The following is a 26,085-nucleotide window of genomic DNA, read 5'->3' as shown; positions in this document are numbered from 1 at the left end:
TTACAAGAAAAGGCACGCCAGGAAGCACTGGGGATGGGAATTGATAAGTTCCAAGCAGCAAATGGTGGGCCATTAAACAAGTGTATTCTATGTACTTTATCATGTTTAATTCCTCATATCGTATCAAACAGTCAGAAAGACAGTTCTAGCCATTTATGTGAAGCTTTATGATGACTAGAAATATATCGTGCGAAACCTCCATTTAACAAACCCCTTTACAACAAACACAACAAATTTTGGCCCCTTGAGATTTGTTAAATAGAAGTTTCACTGTAATTGTAAAAATTTTTAGTGATTTATTTCGACCTTATTAAACATGCCATTAAACAAGTGTATTCTATTACTTTGACATCAGCCGGGGCTTCGCCCCACGAGCCTGATCATCCTCCGTTCCCTTTCCCAACACCTTCCCTGCCCGGCATTTGTGTCGTAACGTACGTAGCCGTGTGTGATTCAAACTGCGCGCCACGAACTACAGCAAGAGGGCGCTTAGATGCAGTGCGCCGCACCCCTAAGTATGCTAATTAATATTGTAACCCTTTTTCTTTTATTCTTTTGCCCCCAGTGTCTTGTTGCAGTTTAATCATGTGTTTCTCCAATTTAAATATTACATTAATTATAAAACTATAGACGTTGCCCGGGCGGACCCGAATAGGCACGGACTTGGACGAGGGTAGAAATGTTTTATAATAATTCGCAATAACTACGTAAACATTAATGTACTTTAAATTGCCAGTAATTTTTATATATTTATTAATGTAATCTATGATTTACTTAACTTTCGCCGGGGCACGGAATCGCAGAATGTTGTAACGGTAATTGTGTTCGGCGCGAAGGGCGCCATGTTGCCACCTGCAAACCATGATCTCATCCCAGTCTCTCTCTCCCGCCGGCCGAGGGCGGTCGTGTCGCTGCCTTGAGGCGACCACGTGCGTGGCTCGCCTCTTCACCTAAGCCGATTCGTGCCTCAGGCGTTTTCTCAGTTGTACCAGTGAAGGAACGTGTATGGAAATAAATCGTGAGTAAAATAAATCAATTAACTGTGTTACGTGTCTTTGTGTTCGGGGGACCACGTGGGACCCCAACCTGGCCGGCGGCGTGTGGGACGCCCTGAGAACCCACTGCGGATTAGAAGCGTGCCCGACGCTGAGAGCGGGCTTAGGTAGGGTCGAGAGCAGCGCGTTTAATATCTAGAGGGCCAAGTATCTCGCCACACACGGGCCACGTAACGCCCTGGGTTAGGGTCTCCAGCCGGGTCCACGTGCCCACTCACGTGGTGGCGCCCACTATTTAGTACCGATAATTTCTCCATAACACCCTACGCCCTCAACTTTTTCATGTTTAATTCCTCATATCGTATTAAAAAGTCATAAAGACAGTTCTAGTCATTTATGTGAAGCTTTATGATGACTAGAAATATATCGTGCGAAACCTCCATTTAACAAACCCCTTTACAACAAACACAACAAATTTTGGTCCCTTGAGATTTGTTAAATAGAGATTTCACTTTACTTCATTTCTCAGCCGTATATTGTTTTGGTTACTGCTCAAATTTCATAGTTGGCTTATGCACAACGAGATGACTATGCGCCAGTCCACAGCCTTGCGTTTAGAGGCGTTTAGGAGAAGTATCAGCTCATGTTGTACTTAACACCTCTCCTAAACAAATACAGCGAAACCCCTTATTTACGTTACCGTTATTTACGTTTTCCCGTTATTTGCACTATATTCTTCAGGTCCCGTTTGGTTCCCATATAGTCCAATACAATACTTTCCCGCGAATTACGTCTCAAAAATCGAATCAATCCCGCTATTTACGTCACGTAACAACCATAAACAACCAGAAAATACCGTGGAGCTAGTAGGCAATGAACATTTTAAATAGCAAAATATACATATTTTATAACATGAAAAGTTGCTTTTATTTCTAAACATGTAATAATTTAAGCCTAGGCGTGTAAAAGTACGAGTAATTATAGCAGGAGACAATCTAAAATGCACGAGGGAAAAACGTAAACTCATGAATGTACAAACATGGCTGCTTGTAAGTTCTGATACTGTATTTATGTCACAACTTAGCCGAAATACTGGTACGAGACATAAACTTCACAAGATAAAATGAGCGGTGTCTTGGTAACTGTTTTATACGTCTTTTATAATTTGGGAAGTGTTGTACAGTTGACGCCATATTTTTTAAACTAACCATTTATTTCTGGGGATCGTAAATAATTAATTATTGGTATCAAGACATCATGATAAACGTAAACTTGAACATGTCACGGCAGCGAGAAAACTGGTGCGTATACCAATAAACTGGTATTAGAACTGGATAAAATTGGTACACGGGAGGTGGAGCTTATATTTTTTTCCGCTAAGCTCGCATCTATTGGTTGGCGGCTGATGGCGTCATGAGTCTGGGCGGAGCATAGAGTGCGCATGCGCCGCCGCGTCGTTACAGCAGCTGACCGAGTACAATGACCTTTCTCCGCGTTTGGCGCGCTATTGACGGTAAATATTCAACAATTTGCGGCCTTTTCTTAAAAAAATTTTTACTGTGAGCAATGTGTATGTAGCCCGTATTTGTTATAAACCCTGCCGGTTGCAACTGTATTTATAATTTGGAGAGGCAAATAATCTTGAACAGCCAAAAAAGCAAGCAGAAGAAAATTTCAAATTTATTTTTAGGAAGTAATCAGAAAAACATTTTGGCTTTCATTCTTTTTTTTATTTTTGTCAAATGTGGTAAATTAATAATGGATTAAATACTAAAGTAAAATTTGTTGTTAGTGTGTTTGTACCTGCATTGTAGTATGTGCTATTAAACAAAAGGAAAAAAATTCTAAATAAGGTAAACTGTACTCCTTTTTATACTTTTCCCTTTATTTACACTTTCCCGCTTTTTACACTTTTTTACTTTGTCCCCATGAAAAGTGCAAATAAGGGGTTTTGCTGTACAAGTCTCAATAGGCAGTAGGCTGGCCCCTTGTTTGGCTCCTCTCACCATGCAGTGTTAATGCATTTTCATGTAATACTTATATTTTATCTACAATAATTTCTTATGATACTCCACTATAGAGGCATTGCATTATGTATTCTATAGCAAATATTTTAACATCTTAAATATCTGCTAATTGTAAAATGTTGTGAAAATATTAATATTTCATAGTTAAAATTTTCACCTTACTAATAACATCGCGGTTACTAAAATGAAGTTAATTTTCTGGGTTTCCATAGCTGGGTAACACAACAACAAAGTTTTTATAATAATTTTCAAAAAATTTCTTGATGCAAATTTTGAATTGGTGAAAAAACCAAATATTGGGTCCGATCCTTAAGCGGCCCATCTTGTCAGGGATGTATCTGTGTTAGTGAGGCGAGATAATAAGTGCGACGCTCGCTGGTATTTATAGCGCGGTATGGCCTCTAAGCGCAAGGCTCTGAACTGGCACACAGTCTTCTCGTCATCACATGATACCTGTGAAATCTGAGTGGTGACCGTAACATTATATTGCAGATAAATGAAGATAAAGGTGTAATGCAAGTCCCTTGAGTGCTTTCAAGACACTGTACCGGTTGTTTTATGCCTAAAGATTACTCTGAAAACATGCATTTTAGCCATTTTAACTTGTCTAAAAATACAGTTTAAAAACTTAATCCATAATCAAAAGTAATTTTCGGCCCTAAGCGAACTATTAAATGCTTTTCGTAAACAGACCCCACTTGTATATCTTGAGTAGTTTTGAAATCACATTGTTTTTCCTGGAGCTCTGCACACCATGTGTGTGCCCGGGTAGGTGGAGCCCTTAATGATACAGTTTGGCCACGTGTAGCCAGGCAACATATCAAGTACCACAGATGGAACAATTAATTTGAGGGTCAAATAAACTTATGTTGTCTAGTTGTTAAGTGTCATCAAGTTATCATGTTGTTTTCACTGTTTCTTTAAGTTATATTCCCCCCCCCCCCCCTTTTTTTCCCCCCCCCTTTTTAGTTTTTTGTTTAGTTTCTGTTTTTATGTATTAGTGTTTTTGTACTTTGCCTACCATCTAATGCTACCAGTCGTACGTAGGCATGTAACAAATCATAAACAACTAAATAATACCTCTTCATTGGTGTGCTCCTGATAACTACCCTTGGCTCGCTTGTTCAGTAGGGGGTCCAGGCAGATGAGGAACAGCATGTATATCACCAGCAAAGAGATGACCCAGATGACAATTATCACCACCACCTGCAACCCAACACAAACCACCTGGTCGCCAGCTGACAGGTTGCCACTCACACCCCGACTCTCGTCCTCGCTGCTGTACAGGCAACATGCAGCTCTCCCTTAACCACGTGATAAAAACAAGCCAATTACCCTCTTGGTCTCACAGCCACAAATTTGGGCGGAAAAAAAACTACTTGACATGTCTTTTTATATTAATTTATTTGATTTGTTTGAGACAGACATACAGTAAAAGGTATTTAATCCAGCAAACTCCGGAACACTGCCATGAAGCATTAGCAAATTTTCCGGATTATTGAATGTCAACATCAGGGTTCCCGCTCTCTTAGACCATTTTCCTATCTATCAAAAGATTATTTCCCTGTCTCATCAATGGATCTTGCAAGATAACAAACAGGTACATTAAACTACAAACACTAATACAAAAACATTTGAACCACACATGACCAGGGTCATTGAGGGACAAAATCCCGGGCCACCCATTTGTGTTTTTTTTTTTTTTTTTTTTTTGCTGCCTGAGTTACCCTGTTAGAAGAATGAAAATAAATTACAAGTCTAAACCTTGTAAAATTAATTGTAAACCTTACAAGTTAGTCAATATGTGCAGGTTATGGTTAAAGTTCACGACACAGTAACATTTAAAATCTTTAAATTATTTTTTTTAAATTACAGTAATGGGGATGAGACCCAGAAGGATTATTTACTCTTGGAGCCTTCTTTTCTCTCGATGGGCCTGCACATAACTTGTCTGATTTACCATAAAATATTTTCCAACACAGTACACAACTGCACTGTTATCATTTCCAGCCTTTACATGCAACCAATGCTGCCAGTTTATTAACATAAAACCGCTACCTATGTTGGATCAAATTTTGGATTATATCATTATATGTTATTGATTATGACCAGGTGAATGACTATCAATATTTAATCATGTTTCAAATGATTAGCATAAATCAATACCAAGTTAATTCACCAAATGTTTCTCTAAAGTTTGATTAATGATTAAAAAAATTGGTTTTCAAATACATGGAAATTTATGACCAACATAGAGACTGGGTTTAAGACATTAAAACACACTAGTATTTAAAATAACTAAACCATTTTACAACACCTATTTTATCAATTTCTCTGTTTTTTCAAGGTTTTGAAGTAATCTTTTTAATTCCCTGAGTTTTTCTCTTGTTTACCCTATTTCCCCAGTCTGCAGAGTCCTGACTATAGATTCAGCCAGAATACCGAAGAAAAATTAATTCACAGTCCAATGGTATTTAAAACAAGTTGTAATCAGCTGTTTCACATAAAGAAAAATACACATAAGTAGAGGTCTAAAAAATTTGTCATCACAATAAACTCTAACAATAATGCAGTTTCTGATGCTTTGAAGTTAAAATACAATTTCATTATTTTTTTTTATATATCTTACATGAATTCCTACGAAAATAGGCTCTTATTTTACGAATGTAACATTTTCGTGACTTCCTCAGCAAAATTATCTCAAAAATGGTGGATCTAGAGAAAAAAAAAACTCATATAGAATAAAACTTGCAAATTTAATTGTGGAAAAAAATCATCTCTACTGAATGTTTTGTCATTAACAGTTTGAATTTTAGTGGTAAATCTCCATACACCTTTCTGTGGGGCTGTTTTGTACTTCTGCTGTAACTTCATTCAAAGTACCCTCCCCCTTCCCCCACTAACAGCTAGAGGAAGAGCCTAGTTGAAAAACTCTACACTCTGCTTGTAAACTGCTTCACTATTGCCACTTTTGACAGCCTCTTGAACGACAGTTGTGTGACAACACTTTAGAATTAAAATGGGGGAGAGAGAGAGAAAGAGCATACGTACTAATTGAGTTTGTCACAGAGTGGTTTACACTTTTTTTCCTCTCTTCATTCTGTTTTCTTTCAGTGATGTTTGCCCCTTTACCCTCTTCATTTGACACCCAGGTGACCAAGTCTATCAATGGATTCTTAACTTTTATTTTCAAATGCTTTATTTCTAAACAATTTTTTTTCAGATGTACAATACAAGTCAAAGAAATGGAGCAAGCAATAAGTCAGCATTGCCTGGAGTGATTTTGGGAAATTATGGAAGATTACAATCAGGGATTCGAACAGGGTTCTCAAGAAAGCAAGTCCGATTTTTACCATTTTCACTACCTTGCTTGGTACTGCTCCACATACACATTAAATTTTAATCATCGTGGGCCTACATAACTCATCATAAATACAGCCGAAACAGACAGAGCCAGCCAAAAGCAATAGGTTTTCTCAGGGTCTACTCAAGTTTACATTCAGTCACTACTCCATTCTAAGGCCCTGTTCCATTACACCCTACAGGAAAAAATGGATTGTAAAGTGCTTACCTCACCCAAGTATGTGTGTGAGGTGTACAAACAAAACAGATGAATAAATATATATAAACATAATAATATTACATATTGTGTTATGTTGTTTTGTTTTCTTGGTATGACTGCAGCTAGCTCTATGCCAATCGCATAGCTCTGCACCTAGCTCTATATCGATCAGCTGATTGGTCGCTCCACTGAAACGTCTGTATTATTTTTACTATGGGCGCCACTCTTATGTGTATAATGTCAGGTGTTTCTGAAGAATAAATAGGACAATACACATAAGAGAAAATTAGTAAAAAATTTCAGGACAAATAGTTAGAATGTCGAAACAAGGAGAATTGGGATAGTTTACCATACATAAAACAGACAACAAAGTACAAACGTGATTTTTAGGTCGTATTTAATAAAACAATAAATATTCAAATTAGTAACTTGACATATGGCAACTAAATATGTGTTTTATCATACTCAGGAATTAGGTTGCACACATGAATACATACACAAAAGTCCGTTTTATCCCGTTTGTAAAGTTCGTTGTTTTCAATTTAGGTGCGGCGAAAAATGAATAATTTATCATATATATTTTCAAAATTCACTTCAATTAAAATTGTACCTCGACGTAGTTCATTATATGTGTCGGCAAAACACCGTGAGATCCTATCCCGTTTAACCTCTGGGTATAGGAATTGGATTGTGTATTTCAGAGTAAATTTAATTAAACACGTCTGTCTTTAGTGTGTTGACGTAATTTCACGTATTAATTAAATATTTTACGTTTGTAGGGAAACAGATATGGCTATTTTGTTTCGTAGGCACGGTCATTTGCGATGGAGGAAATCGAGTCAGATGTTACTCACGTATTTTCACTCCTAAGATCGCATCAGTTCTGATGCGCCCTATAATAATTACATACAATTACTGTAGACGTCGTTTAGAAACATCCTTTTACTTGGATGACCTAAATAGCTTCGTCGAATTTCCTATTACTAAGGGATCCAAACCCCGGCGATTTTGATGGTGACGCCACAATTTTATAACTCTCCTATTCTTAATTTTAGTTCCAAACTCTTCATTATTGCAACTCGGCCTCTGATTGGCCGGAACAAAATCACCGTTAACGTAATTTAACACTTTATAATAAAATTCGACTTCTCCCAAAACGTCTTAAAGTGTCAAAACGTCACAAATTTAAAATGTTATTTTTCAACAATAAACACTCTTTTATATAAAATCAGTGTCAAAACCTGAAATCACCGTTAAAACCAATAAGGCCCTAGAGGGGTCTAGTCAATTGATGCTTAATTGTCAGCTTGAATTATGTCAAGAATTCCGACACACGTAGAGACGTTCAATTTCACAAAATAAATCGTTCAAACGGAAATATATAAACAAACGACGATAAATATAATAAAATGTTAGTAAATAAATAGTTTGTTTACATTCTGTGCGTGAAGTAGTCCTAAATGTAACAGCACAGAATTGCCGCCCTTGGGAAGCATAGTGTACTGTGGCTCTCAAGTCTTAGCACACAGCACAGTATGGGTCTCAGTTACAATACACTTCGTTTGAATTTTAAAAAACTTCGTCGCTAGGCAACGCGTAGCACGTCACAATAAGAGAAAAACACACTTTCGGCGCGAGGAGGGAACTTCACCCCTCCACTTCTCCTGGATTCGCGCTCACTCCCTCCATTTGGCGACGAGCAGACACAGGGATTAGACCTGCGATCGTTGACTGCGCGTTTTCCCGCGCGAACTGCAGTTAGGCTGAAGTTTCTCGACGTCGTCAGCTCTGGAACTGTTTCTGATGCAGTAGCACTCGGAGGACTATACTTACGGTATGTATCGGTCGCAATCACCCGGGAAAGGCAATAAAATGTACTTGTTGCATAACAATGGGATGTTCTGCAGGTCATCACATAGCAGTGGGCCAGCCTCCAACTGCGGTGCGGACAGCGCCCTGAGGAAAGCGAGCCCGGAATCAGCATCGTCGGGTGGCGCCTCTCGTGACCTTGGACAGCCCTGCCGGACCAAACCTGGCCCAGGACCTCAGCTGACGTCTGGGCGCGCGCGGCGCCGACGGGAGTCGTCAACACCTGTTCCCGCTGGGAACCTGTCGTCTCGTAGCAGCAGATCCTGCCGCCCTGGTCCCGAAACCAGTGCGTGACGCGGCGGAACACCGCGGCGACAGCACATCGTTGCAGCACAAGTCATTGTTAGGTACACTCCCGAAAGAATTCGCGTCTATGTTCCCCTACTTGCCGAGTGGAATCACTGCACTCTTTTAACTTAAACACCTCGGTTCGTAATCAAAGTTTATCACTATAATATGTGTGATCGTGCACTTGTAAGCACGAGTGTCTGCAGGCCTACCAACTTCCTTTCTTAACGCCATAGAGCCATATGCCAAGTTAGGGATATTAAGAATGATAATATTACTTTAACAATAAAATATTAGCTTACTTACAATGCCATTCCCTTAATTCATAATAATAATAATAAAAATTAGTAAATATTAAGCTCATAAAGCAATAATAAAATATTAACATTGTTTGCAAATTATAATAAATTTGCATTATCTCAATTAATTGAGTAACCTCCTCAAATATATACAATGTGTACTATATTGGTAATAGGCAGTCTTATACAGGATGCTGCTTATGTGTTTCATCACATTTCTCATCTCATTTACATGCGTTTTGTGCATTTACATTTCATCAACAATACATAAACATTAACAATTCACAATATCACTTCAAAACATATACATTACATCTAATTAAATCTTGTGGGCTAATATATTTGCCTCTTTAAATACCAGTTCATTTACATTACTTAAACATAAACATTTTTGTTGGGTGACAAGGCTGTATAACAGAAAGAACAAATCATGTCTCTTTCCTTGCCTTTCTTAACCACCCCTTTTATTGCAGCGGCAGGCGACTTTTTTTTTCATTTTTTTTTCTGTCGTCTAGTCGAGCGGGCGCATGACCTCCCTTGTATTTTTTTATTTATTTTCTTAGCAGCTTCAGATTTCACACTGTGATTATCGGAGCCAAACAGCTGTTCAGAGTTATTTTATTTCATTCTCATTCTCATGGTTTTTTTTTTGTTTTTTTTATCAACCTGCTGCGGGCTCGCTGGGTTGTATTTCATGTCCATCTCTCATGAATATTTCCTTACAGGGACTGTGTCTTGTTAACCACCTGAGTCTCTTGGCCTCGGTGTAAATAGTAATAGGCTATCACGGCCAATGGTAAACAAAACGTGTTTCAGGATAGCTTGCAACAGTTCCTGCTGAGTAGTAATTTTCAGTTTTCTGTTTTCTATGTTGATTTAATATTTTAAAATTAATTCATATATTTAAAATTTCTCTTTTGCTTGGAGAAAGGCTGTAGCTTGAAGTTTGTTTATATGAGGCCTGTGGACACTCACTGCAAGAGCGTGTCATCTCGCGACATAGGATTCTACACAGTGTTTTTCAGGTCAGCCTACATCAAGACTCATCATCGTCGATAAATACACAATAAACAAACTTCGAAAATCGTGTGCATCGTATAGTGAAATTTACAAATTTTCTGTATAGGGTCCTTTTCACAATAAAACTTCGAATAGATGTCTTCTGCAAATTTCTTGTTATCATTTCATAGTAGATTAGCATCCCCTTTTCTTAAACAAAATATAGGAATAAAACCTATTAAATTCAACACCACTAATAGATTGGATTTGTATGCGAAATGGATGCATACTTTTCTACTTGTGAGAATACAACCCTACAAAAATCACAACATACCAACAAAAGAATAATATTAATACAACTAAAAGTGTTTTTACATAAAAAAAATTATATATATATATATATATATATATATATATATATATATATATATATATATATATATTGATTCATTGAATCAAATATTAAGTGCAGTGCATCGTCATCTGATGGGATTACCTCCAGCAGCTTGATATCAAGGTAATCTTCACTGTTCTTGTTGCATGCTGCTTTGTAGTGCAAAAGGGTTCTGTTGCTTGTAGATTACATTTCCGCATGTTAAAGCTTGGACGACACACAGCTGGTCGGTTGTGACATAACACTTGCATTAAATCGGAGATACTGGTAGCCTTGCTCTCAAAAGTTAGTTAGACTTGACATACAATTAGGTCAGCTATTATTCCTGCAAATGTCGCATAACAATTAATATAATATATTTTCATTTTCAGTGTGTAGTTTTTGTTTCATTGCGACCAACTAGATTCGTTTACTGCCATACTGAACTGTACATCTAACAACACGTTAGACACTGCCGACATCCCGGCGCGAGTGGTATATACCTTCACTTCGTCGCAGGACAAAGACTGGAATTAATTATATTTCAGTCACACATTAAACAGCATACAGTCAGATGGGTTCACACGCGTCTCCTTGGCTTGACGCAACATGTAGCAACATAATATTACACACTAACGTTTTCAAAACCCGTCTCTAAACATGAGTCTTTCATTTATCTACTTAATTTTAGCTGACCGCACAGCTGATCAGGTCTTCATAACGCAGGCTATAGATAGTTCTGGTCGATTTTTATTACGTACCTACTGTAGGCTTATTGTAGGCTCGCAGCTGTGTTATGTTGTACCTTCCGATGGGATGTTGTGTTGCGGGTTCTGACAGCATATAGCAATTCTCGTGTACAACTTCGGACACTACATACGGCCCGTCGAACAACAAGAACAGCTTCTTAGTTAGATTCTCCCACTTCTTGCTTATGTGGGAAGTTTTACGCAGCACTAGATCACCTAATTGAAACTTCTTAATTTTGGAGGCTGATTTTCTTCTTTGGCGTGTAGCAGCTTCTGACATTAGCTTCTCTCTTACAAGATGCTCTACTTCTTCTCCAGTCGGTGTTTCGGTGTCGTCGTCGAGTCTAGGTAAATATCCGGGGTTGATGGCCACCGATCTATCCAGGCACAATGTCTCGTAAGGGGTGAATCCAGTGGAACCATGTACAGTATGGTTCAGTATGCATTCAACATAGGGCAAACGATTGCGCCACGATTGATGTGTGTCATGACACATAGTCCTAAGTATTCCGCCTATGGTTTTCATCTGCCTCTCCACAGGGTTGCTCTGTGGATGCCTCACAGAAATGGTAGTGGGTATGATACCCATCTTCCTCACTCCATTTTGCCAGATATCACTGGTGAACTGGGTTCCTCGGTCTGATAGAATTACTTCTGGTTTCCCAATAGCTTCACAGAAAGTTTTTAACTTGCTGAGCACTGTCTTCGCAGTGGCCTCGACAATAGCAAACAGTTGTGTATACTTGGAATACACATCCAACATTACAAAAATATATCTGACTCTGCCCTGTGATTTTGGCAACGGACCAAACAAGTCTACCGATACCAGTTGCAAAGGTCTACTAGATAGAATTGGTTGTAAATTACCATGCAGGTGTTCAGATGGTGGCTTGGACTTCTGACTAAGTCGCATGATTTAGTCACTTGAATAATTTCTCTAGGCATATTTGGCCAGTATAACTGTCGGCGGATGGCTTCATACAGCTTCTTTCCTCCAACATGTCCTAAAGCAGTGTGAATTTCCCAGATGATTGGCATTCTCTTGGAAATAGGGATCACTGGTTTCCAATAGTCGTCACAGATGCCTTTATTTCTAGGATGTGCAAACAGGATGTTCTCATGTGATATGCAGAAATGTTGGTGGATTTGATGATCAGCTGGTTTGTTTGCTAATTGCAAAACAATATTCTTGCAGTAGTCATCAGCTTGCTGGCTTATTAGCAGATCTAGAAGGAGCTGTTTTAACTTAGGGTTCTCCTGCAATAGGGCGGCTGTCATGGGTGCTACTAAAAATTCTCTGCTTCGATTGACCGGTCGCAACTCAGTGTTGTCGATCTCACTTAGTCTACTCAGGTAGTCTGCGGTGGTGTTGGCAGTACCTTTTATGTACTGTATCTGCACATCATATTCTTGGAGTAACAGAAACCAACGAGTCAGGCGGCTTCCAAATACTTTGCCTGCTCGTAAACAAGTGAGTGCTTGGTGGTCGGTCAATAATTTGATCTTCTCGCCTAACAGTAAGTCTCTGAATTTTTGAAGAGACCATATAATGGCTAAGGCCTCTCGTTCGGTCACTGTGTAATTTTTCTCAGCCTGGCTCAAAGTTCTGCTAGCCATTGCAACAGTTTTCTCTTCGCCCTTGTCATCACATTGAGCCAACTTGCATCCCAAGGCAACATTAGATGCGTCAGTATATAGAAGAAATTCCCTTCCTTGAACTGGGTGATAGATTACGTGCTCGTTCAGGAACAGGTCCTTTAGGTCTTCGAAAGCTTTTGTATGTGTTTCGTTCCAAATCCATGGCTTATCCTTCTTGAGTAGTTCGAACAGGGGAACAGCACATGTAGCTACTCTGTTGGAGTAATTCCTGTAAAATCCTACAATGCCTAAAAATGCTCGCAACTGACGGACATTCTTAGGTGTAGTAAACTCTTGGATTTCCTTGAGCTTATCTGGCGAGGTCTTTATGCCCGCTGGTGTCAACACATGACCTAGGAATGGAAGCTCCTCTCGACAGAACACAGACTTGCGGAGCTTGACAGTCATCCCTGCCTGCCTAAGTTTCTCAAGCACTACTTGTATGTGCTGCAGGTGTTCACTGAAGGTGGCGGAGGCTATCAGAATGTCGTCGACGTAGGCCCTGGCAAAACCACTGCACTTCGGTCCTAGAGTAGCATCTAGACATCTGGTGAAATCTGCGACTGCATTACACAGTCCAAAAGGCATGACTTGAAATACATACTGCTGATTTCTGAACAAGAATGCAGTGTAGGGACGTGAGTTTGGCTCCAGGGGAATCTGCCAATATCCTGATGATAGGTCTAAAGTTGTCAGGTACCTAACACCCTGATATAGCCGCAGTATCTCACTGGTTGGTCGAGGACTTTCCCTGTCTTTGACAGTTATGCGGTTGAGTTCTCTGGCATCTAGGCAAAGCCTCACAGTGCCATCTCTCTTGCCAACACATACAATTGGATTTGCATAAGGGCTCGCTTCTCGCCGGACTACTTTCCAGTCGAGCATTAACTGTAGATATGCTGTTGCTTCCTGTAGATACTTGGCAGGAATCGGATAGGATTTCCTGTGATAGGGTTCACCTTCCTGGATCTTAATTTTCGCCTGGTAGAAACGATTCAGACCTGGCTTGTCTGAAAACACACTCTGGTACCGAATCATCACACAGTACAGTTGAGTCAACTGGCCGGGAGACAGAATCTTCACTTCCTGTAAAGAATTTTTTAAGTCTTCCAATGATGACATTAGCTCGTCATTGAGCTGTTCACAGTAAACATGTCTGTGACATTCAGGGCTGGATATCAAGCCAATGAAATTTTCCCTGACATGCCATCTGTCAGTTAGTGGTACAGGTGTCTCACTGTCCTTGGCTGTAATAGTACAGAGTTGAAAATTGATAATCACTCCGAATTGTGACAGAAAATCTATTCCAATTATAAGAGGTTTAGCGAGTCCCTTTACTACCAATGCAGTCACGACCTTGGGCTTACCCAAGCCTTCTACTGTCATGAGTACTTGTTTGTTCACTACAGGACTGGCACGTGATGTCACACCCATTATTTTTAGGGCTGGAACAGGCAATTTAGGTAGAGGCTTCCTATCTTGCTCTAACAGCTGAACCAAATCTTCATTTATACAAGTCACCTCGGCACCACTATCAATAAGTGCCAACACATCCATTCCACACACTCTCAATGTTACTTCAGGACAAACAGTTCTGAAATGTGGAGTCAAATCTTCCACGTTTTCACTGTACAAAAATTCCCTCTCACTGTCTCTCAACATGACAGTACATAACAATCTGCGGTAACTAACTTGGCTGTACACTGGATTCTTTACTGTTGGTACCCCTAGCTCTGGATAGAGAGTCTCGGTTCGGGGCCTATCAACCTGGACTCTTCCTAGTTTAACGGGCGATTGCTGTCACGACTGCCTTGCTGGGCAGGCGAACAGGCATCGTTTCCCCAAGTTCCACTGTTAGTAGTATTTGACACAGCAGCCTGAAACTCTGCGGCTACTGGGTTCAGTGGTTCATTTCTGCCGAAATATCCCAGCTGTTTACTGGTTGGTGGAGTCAGCGCAGGCGGCGGAAACGAATAGTCAAGTCTCTTGCTACAGGAAACTTGGTCCACCTGAAGGTTGCTAACATTGGTGTCCCTTCCAGCTGAAAATCTAGGATGTGGAGGTCGGCTGCCTTCGTAGCGACCTAGGTACTGCCTCTCATTACTTCCCATGTTCCGCCTGGAGTATTCGCACTCTTCGTCAGACTGTGCTCTTCTTTGTTTTTCTTTGTAGGTTTGCACAAACCTCTGGTTAGGTGAATTAGCTCTCTGGTATATAGGCACCCTTGAGTCACCTGGTCTGGATGCTTCCTTTTCTTCATCGCTATGATAGCGACGCTTTTTTGCCCACCATGTGTTCTTATAGGGATGCACTCCCCCGTTATTATTTCCCTTCCATTTCCTGAACTGATTCCTGGACAAGTTGTTAGGCTGATGGGTACTTGGCTGTCGCTCCCAGCTGAGGGTGTGCACAGCAGCTGGGCGGTCTTCTCTCTGCTTGTTTTCTCGGCCTTGCCAGTAGCCATGCACTGGCACTTGCTTGTGTCCCTGGGGCTGGTTCCTGTCAGTTTCTTCCCTGGCTGACTGGTTCTTATTGAGCCTTTGTAGCTTATCCATAGTTAGTAGATGCTCTCGGAATTCAGTCACATCCCTATAGGAATGTCCTGCCAACTGAATCTGATAGCTGACAGGGAGCTGGGTCAATATAGTGGCCACAAACTCATCGTCAGACATGCACAAGTCTAGGTATCTTGTGCGCTCGTACATGTTAGAGATATGAGCCTCCAGTGATGCTCCTTTCCTAGGGTCATACCTTTCGGTATGCAGTTGTGCCCTAATGTTTCCCTGTATTTTCAGACTCCAGAAATTTTGTCTGAACAAAGCCTTGAACTGCTCGTAGGTGAGGGTGGTGGCACAGAGCATTTCCCACCAATAATAGGCCGTGCTCTTAAGGGCAGTGCTCAGGCACTTCAGCTTCTCTGAATCACTAAGGCTGAATGTTACGGCATATTCATCAAATTTATTTAAGAATCTGATGGGATTCTCATAAGATTTGCCCGAGTAGGTAGGCATGGCCTCTGACCAATGCCTAGCGGGGTGGTGGACTAGAGCTGCTGCGTCTAGTTTCATGGCATTTACTGTGTTATGGCCAGATGGACGTTCTGGTGTAGATAGGCTTGCTGTAGCCAAGGGTGCACTAATCCCCTCACTGTGAGTTGGGTGAGTAGGTGCATGCAGTTGTCTGGTAGGCACACCAGGGTTCAGCTGTGCTACTAGCCCTTCAAGTACCCTAACTCGGTCTTGAACGTGTTGGTCGACAGCAGATGAGTGAGAGCTGGCAGTCCTCTCTGCCAATCTCAGAGCTTCCGTCTCAATGTTATCTACACGGCTGTGTAGAGCTTCTGTGGAGACTTCTACTTGTTCCAATCTGTCACCTAGCTGTTGTGTCCTGTTGATGATCTCCTCCTTTAACTTAGCCTGGTTTGTGGAGTACTGTTGTCGCATTTCCCGCCGTTCCTGGGCAGCAGTGAACAGTAGCGAATTGGTGTTCGTCTCTAACTCTTCAATTCTAGCCTGACTCTGAGCCACTCGCTCGGTCAGCTGTTCAATAGCTTTGCCCTGCTCGGTGAACTGTGCCTCTAACCTAGACTCCAGGTCTTCTAAGCCGGAACTGACCTTGCAAATATCAGCAGTCACCTTCTCTACTCGGTGGTCTACTTGTTCTACTCGGTGGTCTACTTGTTCTACTCGGCTGTCCACTCGGTCTACTTTTGTACCTAACTGAGCAAACAGATGTTGCAACAGCTCTACTGTGATAGGTGTTGTATTAGCAGGCATGGGTTGTACACCTAAACTGGTATGGGTGAACATAGTAGCAGGAACAGGAACAACTGAAGCGGGTTGTGGTGTAATCTCGCTAGCCACTGACATTTCTGGCGCCACTGGCCTCTCTAACCCTTCAGCCATACTACTTAGGGATGCCAGCAAATTACATGCATCATCTGTTGCAGGAGAAATAGGTTCAGAATGTGCTGTTGCTGTTTCGCTATCGGAAGTCAGTACATTAGAGTCCTCGTGCTCCTCCGTTACATGCTCCGCCCTGTTTCTCAAAAAATATGTTGGGTGTTCAGACATGGTAACAAAACTGCAGCTCGAAATTACACACAAAAAATAAAATTATTAATACATAAAAGGCAGGTAGAAACTCTTATTTATCCCCACAGGTCGAACATAGGACTGTTCTATTCTCCTCAGGTCCCACATTGGTGCTACACTTTCTGTAATACAGAAAGTATTCAGTGTTGTATGTAGTATCTCTATCTAACACAGTTGTGTAAAAAAAAAACAAATATCATACAAGTGGAAACACACTTTCTCTCGAGCCCCACGTTAGGTTGACACTTTCTGTAAAGTGCTTACCTCACCCAAGTATGTGTGTGAGGTGTACAAACAAAACAGATGAATAAATATATATAAACATAATAATATTACATATTGTATTATGTTGTTTTGTTTTCTTGGTATGACTGCAGCTAGCTCTATGCCAATCGCATAGCTCTGCACCTAGCTCTATATCGATCAGCTGATTGGTCGCTCCACTGAAACGTCTGTATTATTTTTACTATGGGCGCCACTCTTATGTGTATAATGTCAGGTGTTTCTGAAGAATAAATAGGACAATACACATAAGAGAAAATTAGTAAAAAATTTCAGGACAAATAGTTAGAATGTCGAAACAAGGAGAATTGGGATAGTTTACCATACATAAAACAGACAACAAAGTACAAACGTGATTTTTAGGTCGTATTTAATAAAACAATAAATATTCAAATTAGTAACTTGACATATGGCAACTAAATATGTGTTTTATCATACTCAGGAATTAGGTTGCACACATGAATACATACACAAAAGTCCGTTTTATCCCGTTTGTAAAGTTCGTTGTTTTCAATTTAGGTGCGGCGAAAAATGAATAATTTATCATATATATTTTCAAAATTCACTTCAATTAAAATTGTACCTCGACGTAGTTCATTATATGTGTCGGCAAAACACCGTGAGATCCTATCCCGTTTAACCTCTGGGTATAGGAATTGGATTGTGTATTTCAGAGTAAATTTAATTAAACACGTCTGTCTTTAGTGTGTTGACGTAATTTCACGTATTAATTAAATATTTTACGTTTGTAGGGAAACAGATATGGCTATTTTGTTTCGTAGGCACGGTCATTTGCGATGGAGGAAATCGAGTCAGATGTTACTCACGTATTTTCACTCCTAAGATCGCATCAGTTCTGATGCGCCCTATAATAATTACATACAATTACTGTAGACGTCGTTTAGAAACATCCTTTTACTTGGATGACCTAAATAGCTTCGTCGAATTTCCTATTATTAAGGGATCCAAACCCCGGCGATTTTGATGGTGACGCCACAATTTTATAACTCTCCTATTCTTAATTTTAGTTCCAAACTCTTCATTATTGCAACTCGGCCTCTGATTGGCCGGAACAAAATCACCGTTAACGTAATTTAACACTTTATAATAAAATTCGACTTCTCCCAAAACGTCTTAAAGTGTCAAAACGTCACAAATTTAAAATGTTATTTTTCAACAATAAACACTCTTTTATATAAAATCAGTGTCAAAACCTGAAATCACCGTTAAAACCAATAAGGCCCTACAGGGGTCTAGTCAATTGATGCTTAATTGTCAGCTGGAATTATGTCAAGAATTCCGACACACGTAGAGACGTTCAATTTCACAAAATAAATCGTTCAAACGGAAATATATAAACAAACGACGATAAATATAATAAAATGTTAGTAAATAAATAGTTTGTTTACATTCTGTGCGTGAAGTAGTCCTAAATGTAACAGCACAGTGGGCCTACATAACTCATCATAAATACAGCCGAAACAGACAGAGCCAGCCAAAAGCAATAGGTTTTCTCAGGGTCTACTCAAGTTTACATTCAGTCACTACTCCATTCTAAGGCCCTGTTCCATTACACCCTACAGGAAAAAATGGATATCTACTAGCCACTCCATACAGTTCCTTAAGGTTCTACTGACTGACACAAATACTTTCATGCTTTGTAACATTAAGCCAAAAAAAAAATCTAATGAAACCTTTCCTGGTTTAAAGCATCTAGCTCAATACATATTTAAAAATTATAGGTCATATCCACAGAAGGCTAAAAAAAATTCCCAGTCTGGTGGTATCCTATTAGTTTATTCATTATGATTATTAAAAATAATGGAATTAAAATTTTAAATGCTAAGTGTGTTTCTTGATGATTCAACTATGAAAAATTTGCATAAACAATGTATTAAAGAAAAATTTTGTGGAAAGTAATAAGAAAAAATTTCAAACAAATAATTTATTGAATTACCTATAGAGAGAAGTGTGATACAGTATGGTCAAGTTCAGAAAGGGGAGAAAAAAATTATGGGTATAATTGTTGAGAACAGGGAGGCATAAAAAAAATAGGTAAGCAAAAATGCTTACCTGAAGCAGAATTATTTTCCAGTAGCATGTTTATGGAAGAATACAATATTCACCATATTGAATAATATGACATATTGGGCATGCATTTGTACCAACTGTGTCACATGAGAACTCCCTTCTGCACCCAGATAAACTTCCCATAAATTCAGCTCAGTGTAGCAACACATTGTATGCCAAAACTGGAATAACATTTCTTCACTTAACCTTAAGGAAATTTTGAATTTACAAAATAAAGTTAGTAGATCACAATATGAACATTTCAAAAATATTTTGTTAAAACACAAGATCAAGTTTCTACCTACTGCTTTACTACAACTGAAACACTTGAAAAATATTTGTGAACTTACGACTGCTTGTAAGTTACCAATAACTTTTCAAATTTCTATTACAATAAAAAAATACAGATATAACGGACTGATAAATAATAGTATCAGGGTGTCCATACAAATTTATAATAAAATTTCCCTGACTTTTACTGACCAAAATTTCATTCTCTGACAAATATATTATTTTAAATAATTGAACTATTTTGATAATTTTCTGAAACAAATAAACAAACTCAAACCTTCAACATCTCCATAGCTACTCTAATTCCCTTTCAACTTTTATTTCACCCAGAACCTTGCATATACACCATTTCATTGCAACAATATGCACTAAGATACAATCTGTAAAAAAAAACGTTCTTCCACAGTCTGGATGATGCAGACTGGATCATGATATTTTAGCATAAAATTACTATCAATGACTTTTCCAGGATTTCAAGTAGATTCACTAACCAATTCCAAACTCCCTGACCTTCCATATTGTGTACACCCTGATCACTCTACAGTTTACCAAGGGCCAAAAGTCTCAACAACATCCCATCTCGACACAAATATTTGGACAATGACTGCACGCCACTCAGTAAGCAACGCTGATGGCAAATACGAACCTGGATGATGGTGGTGTTTCGACTCTCGTACTTGCACTCACATCTGCGGCAGAACTCTTGCTCTCTGCCCTTTATGTCCTCACCAACTTGAGGTAATATCACACTGTCACAGTCGCTGTAAAGACACAGGACATAAAACCTTTGTTAACTTGTAATTTCACTTCAAATTACATTACCCACACCTAATTTATGATACTTCACAAATAAGCATCATTCTGAAATGTCTTACATTTCTGCCAGTGAGCTTAAAATAATAAAGTAAACATCTCTGAAAAATTATGACAGACAGAATTAAAATATAATACAGACGGTGGAGTAGAGATTACTTGCTTGACTTTACTTTTCAAGATACCTGAATCGGGGTACGAATCCCAGCAGATCTAAAATATTTTTTTTTTCACACAAGAGGGAAACATGACGGATGTATTGGTCATCCAGTCTGATGTCAGATTCGCTTCCCCAGAGAGCTGGAGATAATGAGACTTTCAGGTCTCAATCCAAAGTGACTTTTTCTCATCTTCTTAGTGTAGGTCCCACTTGAGCCCAATATATGTCAGAAGAAAAAGGAATAAACTGTCTAATTTATAATAATAAATCGGGAAAATATTCTGATGTGTTTATTATTGAATTCAGAATTTATAAATAATGCCGAAGGTTTTTTTTTTTTTAACATGAAACAATTCCATACTTCACCCTTTAAAAATTCCCTAGTGTGTAAAAAATAAACACAACGTAGAAAACAAAAAAGTACGTTATCAGACAATAAATTTTTTTCTCATTTCGCCACTAGTGCAGTGATGCATGTAAACTCTCATCACAAAATTATCTAAGCTTTTTACTCACTGGTAACACATGCTAAAGAATGAAAACAATATATAATAATGTAACTTACCATTTATTCGGTGGCACGTTGCTTATGTAGAGCTTCCTGTTTGACTGTGTGCCGTTTACCACAGATGGTTTTGGGCACACACATTTACATCTCACGTCTTCGTAGGATTGCCCCTGTGTTAACACAAAACTATGTTATTTAATAGATATGAGACTGGGCTCAAACACAATGCACGGGATGAAATTGTAAGACCGAATAAGTCTGTTTGATGTAAACAGATGTGGGTAAATCTGTATTGTACGGATTAGCGCCAAAAAAAATCGTACAAATATGAAATAACTTTCATTATATGCTCTTTTACGTCCTCTTTTCAAAACCGCCTGCGGAGATTAAAAATTCCAATTACTTTTGGAAATATCGCCGTTCTTATTTTGCAATACAAGCCCTATGTAATCATTCAACAGACGCCATTTTATATTTTGCCGTGTGTGCGTGAATGCCTAAATAACAGAAATTTTCCATTAAGTAAGGTTAGTTACAAGATAAATACTTCAAAATAAACTGAAATTAAAAATAATATCAATTAATTTTACTTGTATAGTTTTAAGTATTTATAATGTAACTGACCTGACCTAACAAAACGGGACAAAGGTAGATTAGGTCAGGTCAGCTACAGTATAAATACTTTGAAACTGAACGGACATTAAAAATAATAAAAATTAATTTTAATGGTTGTTTAGTTTTAAAGTATTTATAATGTAGCTGACCTGACCTAACAAACCGGGAAAAAGGATGAACAGTAGGAACTCACGTAATTTTCATTTTACGTGATGTAGTCGTTCAACTACGTCGCGAAAAAAAAAAAAATCATACTTGTAAACAAGCAACAATGGTGAACGCGGGAAGCCTACGATTCACTCATCTTTCTGGACATACCCGAATACTCACGTTGGCAAGCCTTCTTTCAACAGACGAGATGCAAACGCCCGATCGTTCATCTTCGGTTTTTTTTTGTTTATTGTAAATAAATATGCAACTCATGAAAACTAATGGTCAATTAGGTTATGTTAGCTACATTATAAATACTTCAAAACAATGTGGATGGTTGATTTGGTTAGGATAGCTACATTAAAAATACTGTGAAATCATGTAAACGGTTTCCTAGCGCTGGATAGCTACATATTAAAAAGTTATTTGCTAAGCAACCATAAAATGATTTTACAGTTTTTTTAATGTAGCTATACTTACCTAATATAACCAACCATCCACAGTGTTTTAAAGTATTTTTAATTACTTCTTGCTAATTTTAAGAAAAGAAGGCTTGCCAACGTGAGTATTCGGGTATGTCCAGAAGGATGTGTGAATCGTAGGCTTCCCTCTCAACGCCGCATCAGTGCACATCATGAAAATTAAAAAATTACATATATCCTAAAGTATTTGGAATTTCTGATCTCCGCCGGGTTTAATGAAAAGAGGAAGTTAAAGAGCACAGAATAAAGGTATTTTCGGATTTTTAAAAATTTTTTTTAAAAAAATCGCCAAAAAATGAATATTAAAAAATTCGATATCTCCAAAAGTAATTGGAATTTTTTATCTCCGCAGGCGGTTCTGAAAAGAGGACGTAAGATAGCATATAATGAAAGTTATTTCATATTTGTACGATTTTTTTTGGCGCTAATCCGTACAATACAGATTTACCCAGATGTGAGTTCCCAAGATATCGCAACAGTTTTTTTTTTATAGAAAACCTACTGCGTTCATTTGTGCTGTCCAGAATATCTGTTAAGATTCATCCAAAGTCATAACATACAAAACCAACAAAAAATGTCAGAAAAAGTAGTACTTACAGCTTAGTATTATGACTTGGATTAACAAAGGTGAACCATTTCACCATTAAAATAAAAAAAATTTCCACTCTTGACATTACACAGTGGACTGTCTCGCTTTCCCAGTTTATAAGAGTGAAATGAAAGGGTGAATGGGAAGAATACTTACTTCACTCTTTTGGCCATGTTTTTGGCTGCCATTTTGATTTTTGAAGCATTAAACTTTCAAATTATAACAAAGTTAAAACTGATCTGATTTTGCAGATTTAATGCTATTGGGAAACCTGCAGATATCAAAGAGTTTTCAACCTTATCTTTCCTAGACTTCCTCTTAAAAATTGTGCCTTTTCCCTTTCCCACACTTTGCTTAAGCTCATTCCACTCCCTCCTAAACCTCTCATTTCATTAGTCTGTTTCCCCCTTTGCAGCTTTCACTGTTTCCAATTTTGATTGAATACACCTGCCATTATGTTTTTGCCCAGTGGCAAGGAGTTCTCCCTCTATTTAACTTTCCCATTCATTCGGCTTTCCCTGTACGTCCTTGTTACTCCTACCTTCCAATACCTTAATCTCAAGTACATTTTCCTACTCTGTAGTCAGAAGGAATGAGAGATTCTCTCTCTCTGTTCCCCTCCACTCCCTCTGTATCTACCATGGATGGTCTCTACTCCTTCTATAACCACCTCTCCAAACCCCACTTCACCATGATCAGTCTCCCAACTTTTGTACCCGCCTCCTCCCTCTAGTGTTTCCTACCTCAGCTCCATGATCATTGCTGATTGTCTGGGTGTCTCCCCCTCTTCCACTTCACCACACTGCAACATACTCATCACCCGTCTCGCTGCCCTGCACTGTGACTTCTCTTGCTCTATTTCCGTCACCAAATGCAGGTTCGAAATTCATGCCGCATACTACGTTATAGGCCTCACCAACCAAGACGCCTTTACCTTTATCTTCCTTCCTGTTCCATTCAATTTTCTACTCCATCCTCCTTCCACCTGTGTTTACACTTGTTAACCAAGGGAGGACGTCCCAGTTCATTCTAATAAGCGTTCGAGAAAAATAATGAACACCCTCTTGAATTTCGTATATATAATCTATGAAATTACTACATTTATGCATTTATCCCACTCACCTGAACTAATGGATTAAATACAATGAATACTGCAAGAAGAAAACCAGACTTCCACATAGTCTTGCGAAATTCGTGGAAATTAGTGACACCAAAGGTACTTTATTTACTCTATGGGCACAACAACTTGAAAATAAATTCATTCAAGAATGAAAGTTGAAAACAAAAAACTAACATAGTTATAATATAAACAATATAAATCGATTATTAACACATCGATACAACCCAAACATGTAAAATGTAATTAATCACATTTAGTTGGAACGATAAAAAAAAAAGTAAATAAAATGAAGGTTGTTATAGAGTTGGAGCAACAGCTTCGCCACGGTAGGAGAGGGGCAGCTTCGCAAGCATTCTTATTATAAATTGTGCTTGTCGTCGCCTGGTCGACTAGCCCCTGAAATGATATTATTTTGCCGGCTACTCAGTGTTCGATAGAGGGGCGTTCGGGCCGCGCCGTGGCCAAGGGACTTAGTCACCAGAATAACAATTGAAACACTCGAAGACAGTTTCCAGATTCTCTATACACGGTAAATCGAACCCTTTACAGGGCTCTGCCGTGTTTCCGCCTGTGACTGTTTCTGTAGGGCGAAGCCCGGTTCCGCGCACTTATACTGTATTGGAAAAATACGTGACGTCCCGCTCGTGACGAGCATTACCCACGCCGCTAAGACTTGAACTCTCTATGACTCTCACAATAAGCTGACTGTCTGACTGGACAACACAGTGTCCGGGAGGGCCTGTAAATCACTGTACAGGCAATGGCGAATATCCAGTCCCCAAAAGTACTCCGCGACTCGCAAACCTCCGGAGAAACACGCACGCGAGAAGAATGACAAACTGCAAACCGCGACTAAATGACGAGGTGACACACTCTCCTGAATGACAATACGACTGTAAGAAGTGAAATTCCTTCCCCTCGGCAAGGCCTGAACTACAGCGAGACACCGAGCCCGTCCCACTCTCACCGTCTTGGAGCGATCTCGCAGACACGTCCGCCGTCTCCCGCGCCCAGCTGCCGACTGCCTTGCGGAGCGGCCCGCTTCCGCGACCGAAGCCTCTCGCGTCTGACTGACGACTGCTCTCCTCCCCCGCCTGGCGAGCCCGAGTCCCTCCCCTTTCCGCGAGCCCAAGGAACACGCTCATTGGTCACAGGCGGAAACCACGGCCTTGGCGCCCGGTGAACAAGTAAACACTTATATTACATAAAACTTCCAATAATAAAATAAACTATTTACAATAAAGAATGTTAAAGAATATTTACAATAATAAGTCACATCCAGTTCTTATGTAATTACCTTAAATTTCCCCTGGCGCGCGAATCTGTCCTCTCCCCCCTGCCCAAGCCACACAGCACAATCGGCGCACACACAACACAGGGCAGGAGAAGGCGTTGGCGTGGCATAATGGGCTGTGAGAGCTGGGTCGACACTTGGGTCGACGTCATGGGTAGCACTTTTCTTGGCTAACCATTCGATCGAGTGTCTAAAAAAAGGTGCCTGTGTGCTATGCGCACATTGGTGTATTAGTTGAGCTGACAGGTAAATAAAAAAGTAAGTATATACGAACAACAAGATTGGTAACACCCGGAGAGTTAGATACCATGTAGCCTAACCACGAATCCAGCTAACTTTACCCCCGAGAAAGGGTCAGTGGGTGCACATAAATGCTTTGGTGACATGAAACTTAAAACATGACGAGCAACGAGGCTAAGGATATGGCTGACTGCGCCGCAGCCACACTACCAAATGACAGCGACTGAGATGGCTGAAAACTAGTCGTTAACAAAAAGGTAAAATGAACCCACATTGACATTCGTGGCGTAGACAGCCACAGCAAGGTGGACCCCGCACCCCCCACCCAATAAAAAAAACCACAAGCAGCCGCGCCCAAACCACTGAAGGTGAAACCCCTGTTCGTGTTACTGCAACCCAACTGTCTAGTGTTCAAACCCACAACATAAAATTATTTTAAAACATATGTTTAACACATTGAATTATTGTGAATCATGCGATAAACTATCATGATAGTCTTAAATGCGCGGGTGTACGAATGGCTCCCAATGGCTTACTGCTTGTTGTGTTAGGGTTGACTCTATGTTCTGACGCCGTCC

At 39.6% G+C, this 26,085-nt stretch overlaps 2 protein-coding genes across 2 annotated transcripts in view; one reads left to right on the top strand and one right to left on the bottom strand.

Moving 5' to 3' along the window:
• The window catches only part of LOC134546154 (uncharacterized protein CG1161), a 34,529-nt gene extending 10,228 nt beyond the window's left edge, over positions 1–24,301 (bottom strand). The window contains exons 1-4 of the mRNA XM_063388708.1: positions 23,976–24,301; positions 21,075–21,187; positions 20,183–20,297; positions 4,103–4,228 (exon numbers count right to left, since the gene is read on the bottom strand). Coding sequence (XP_063244778.1) covers positions 4,103–4,228; positions 20,183–20,297; positions 21,075–21,187; positions 23,976–24,032 — 411 coding nt within the window. The 5' untranslated portion in view covers positions 24,033–24,301. The remainder of the gene's footprint in view (positions 1–4,102; positions 4,229–20,182; positions 20,298–21,074; positions 21,188–23,975) is intronic.
• Positions 1–26,085, top strand: part of LOC134546152 (piggyBac transposable element-derived protein 4-like) — a 196,554-nt gene that overhangs the window by 41,859 nt on the left and 128,610 nt on the right. The gene's annotated exons all lie outside the window — the stretch shown is intronic.

This window comes from Bacillus rossius, chromosome 1, assembly GCF_032445375.1.
Source record: "Bacillus rossius redtenbacheri isolate Brsri chromosome 1, Brsri_v3, whole genome shotgun sequence".
Classification (NCBI taxonomy): domain Eukaryota; kingdom Metazoa; phylum Arthropoda; class Insecta; order Phasmatodea; family Bacillidae; genus Bacillus; species Bacillus rossius.
The sequence above is the reverse complement of the archived record's forward strand: the minus strand, read 5'-3'. Positions and strand labels throughout refer to the sequence as shown.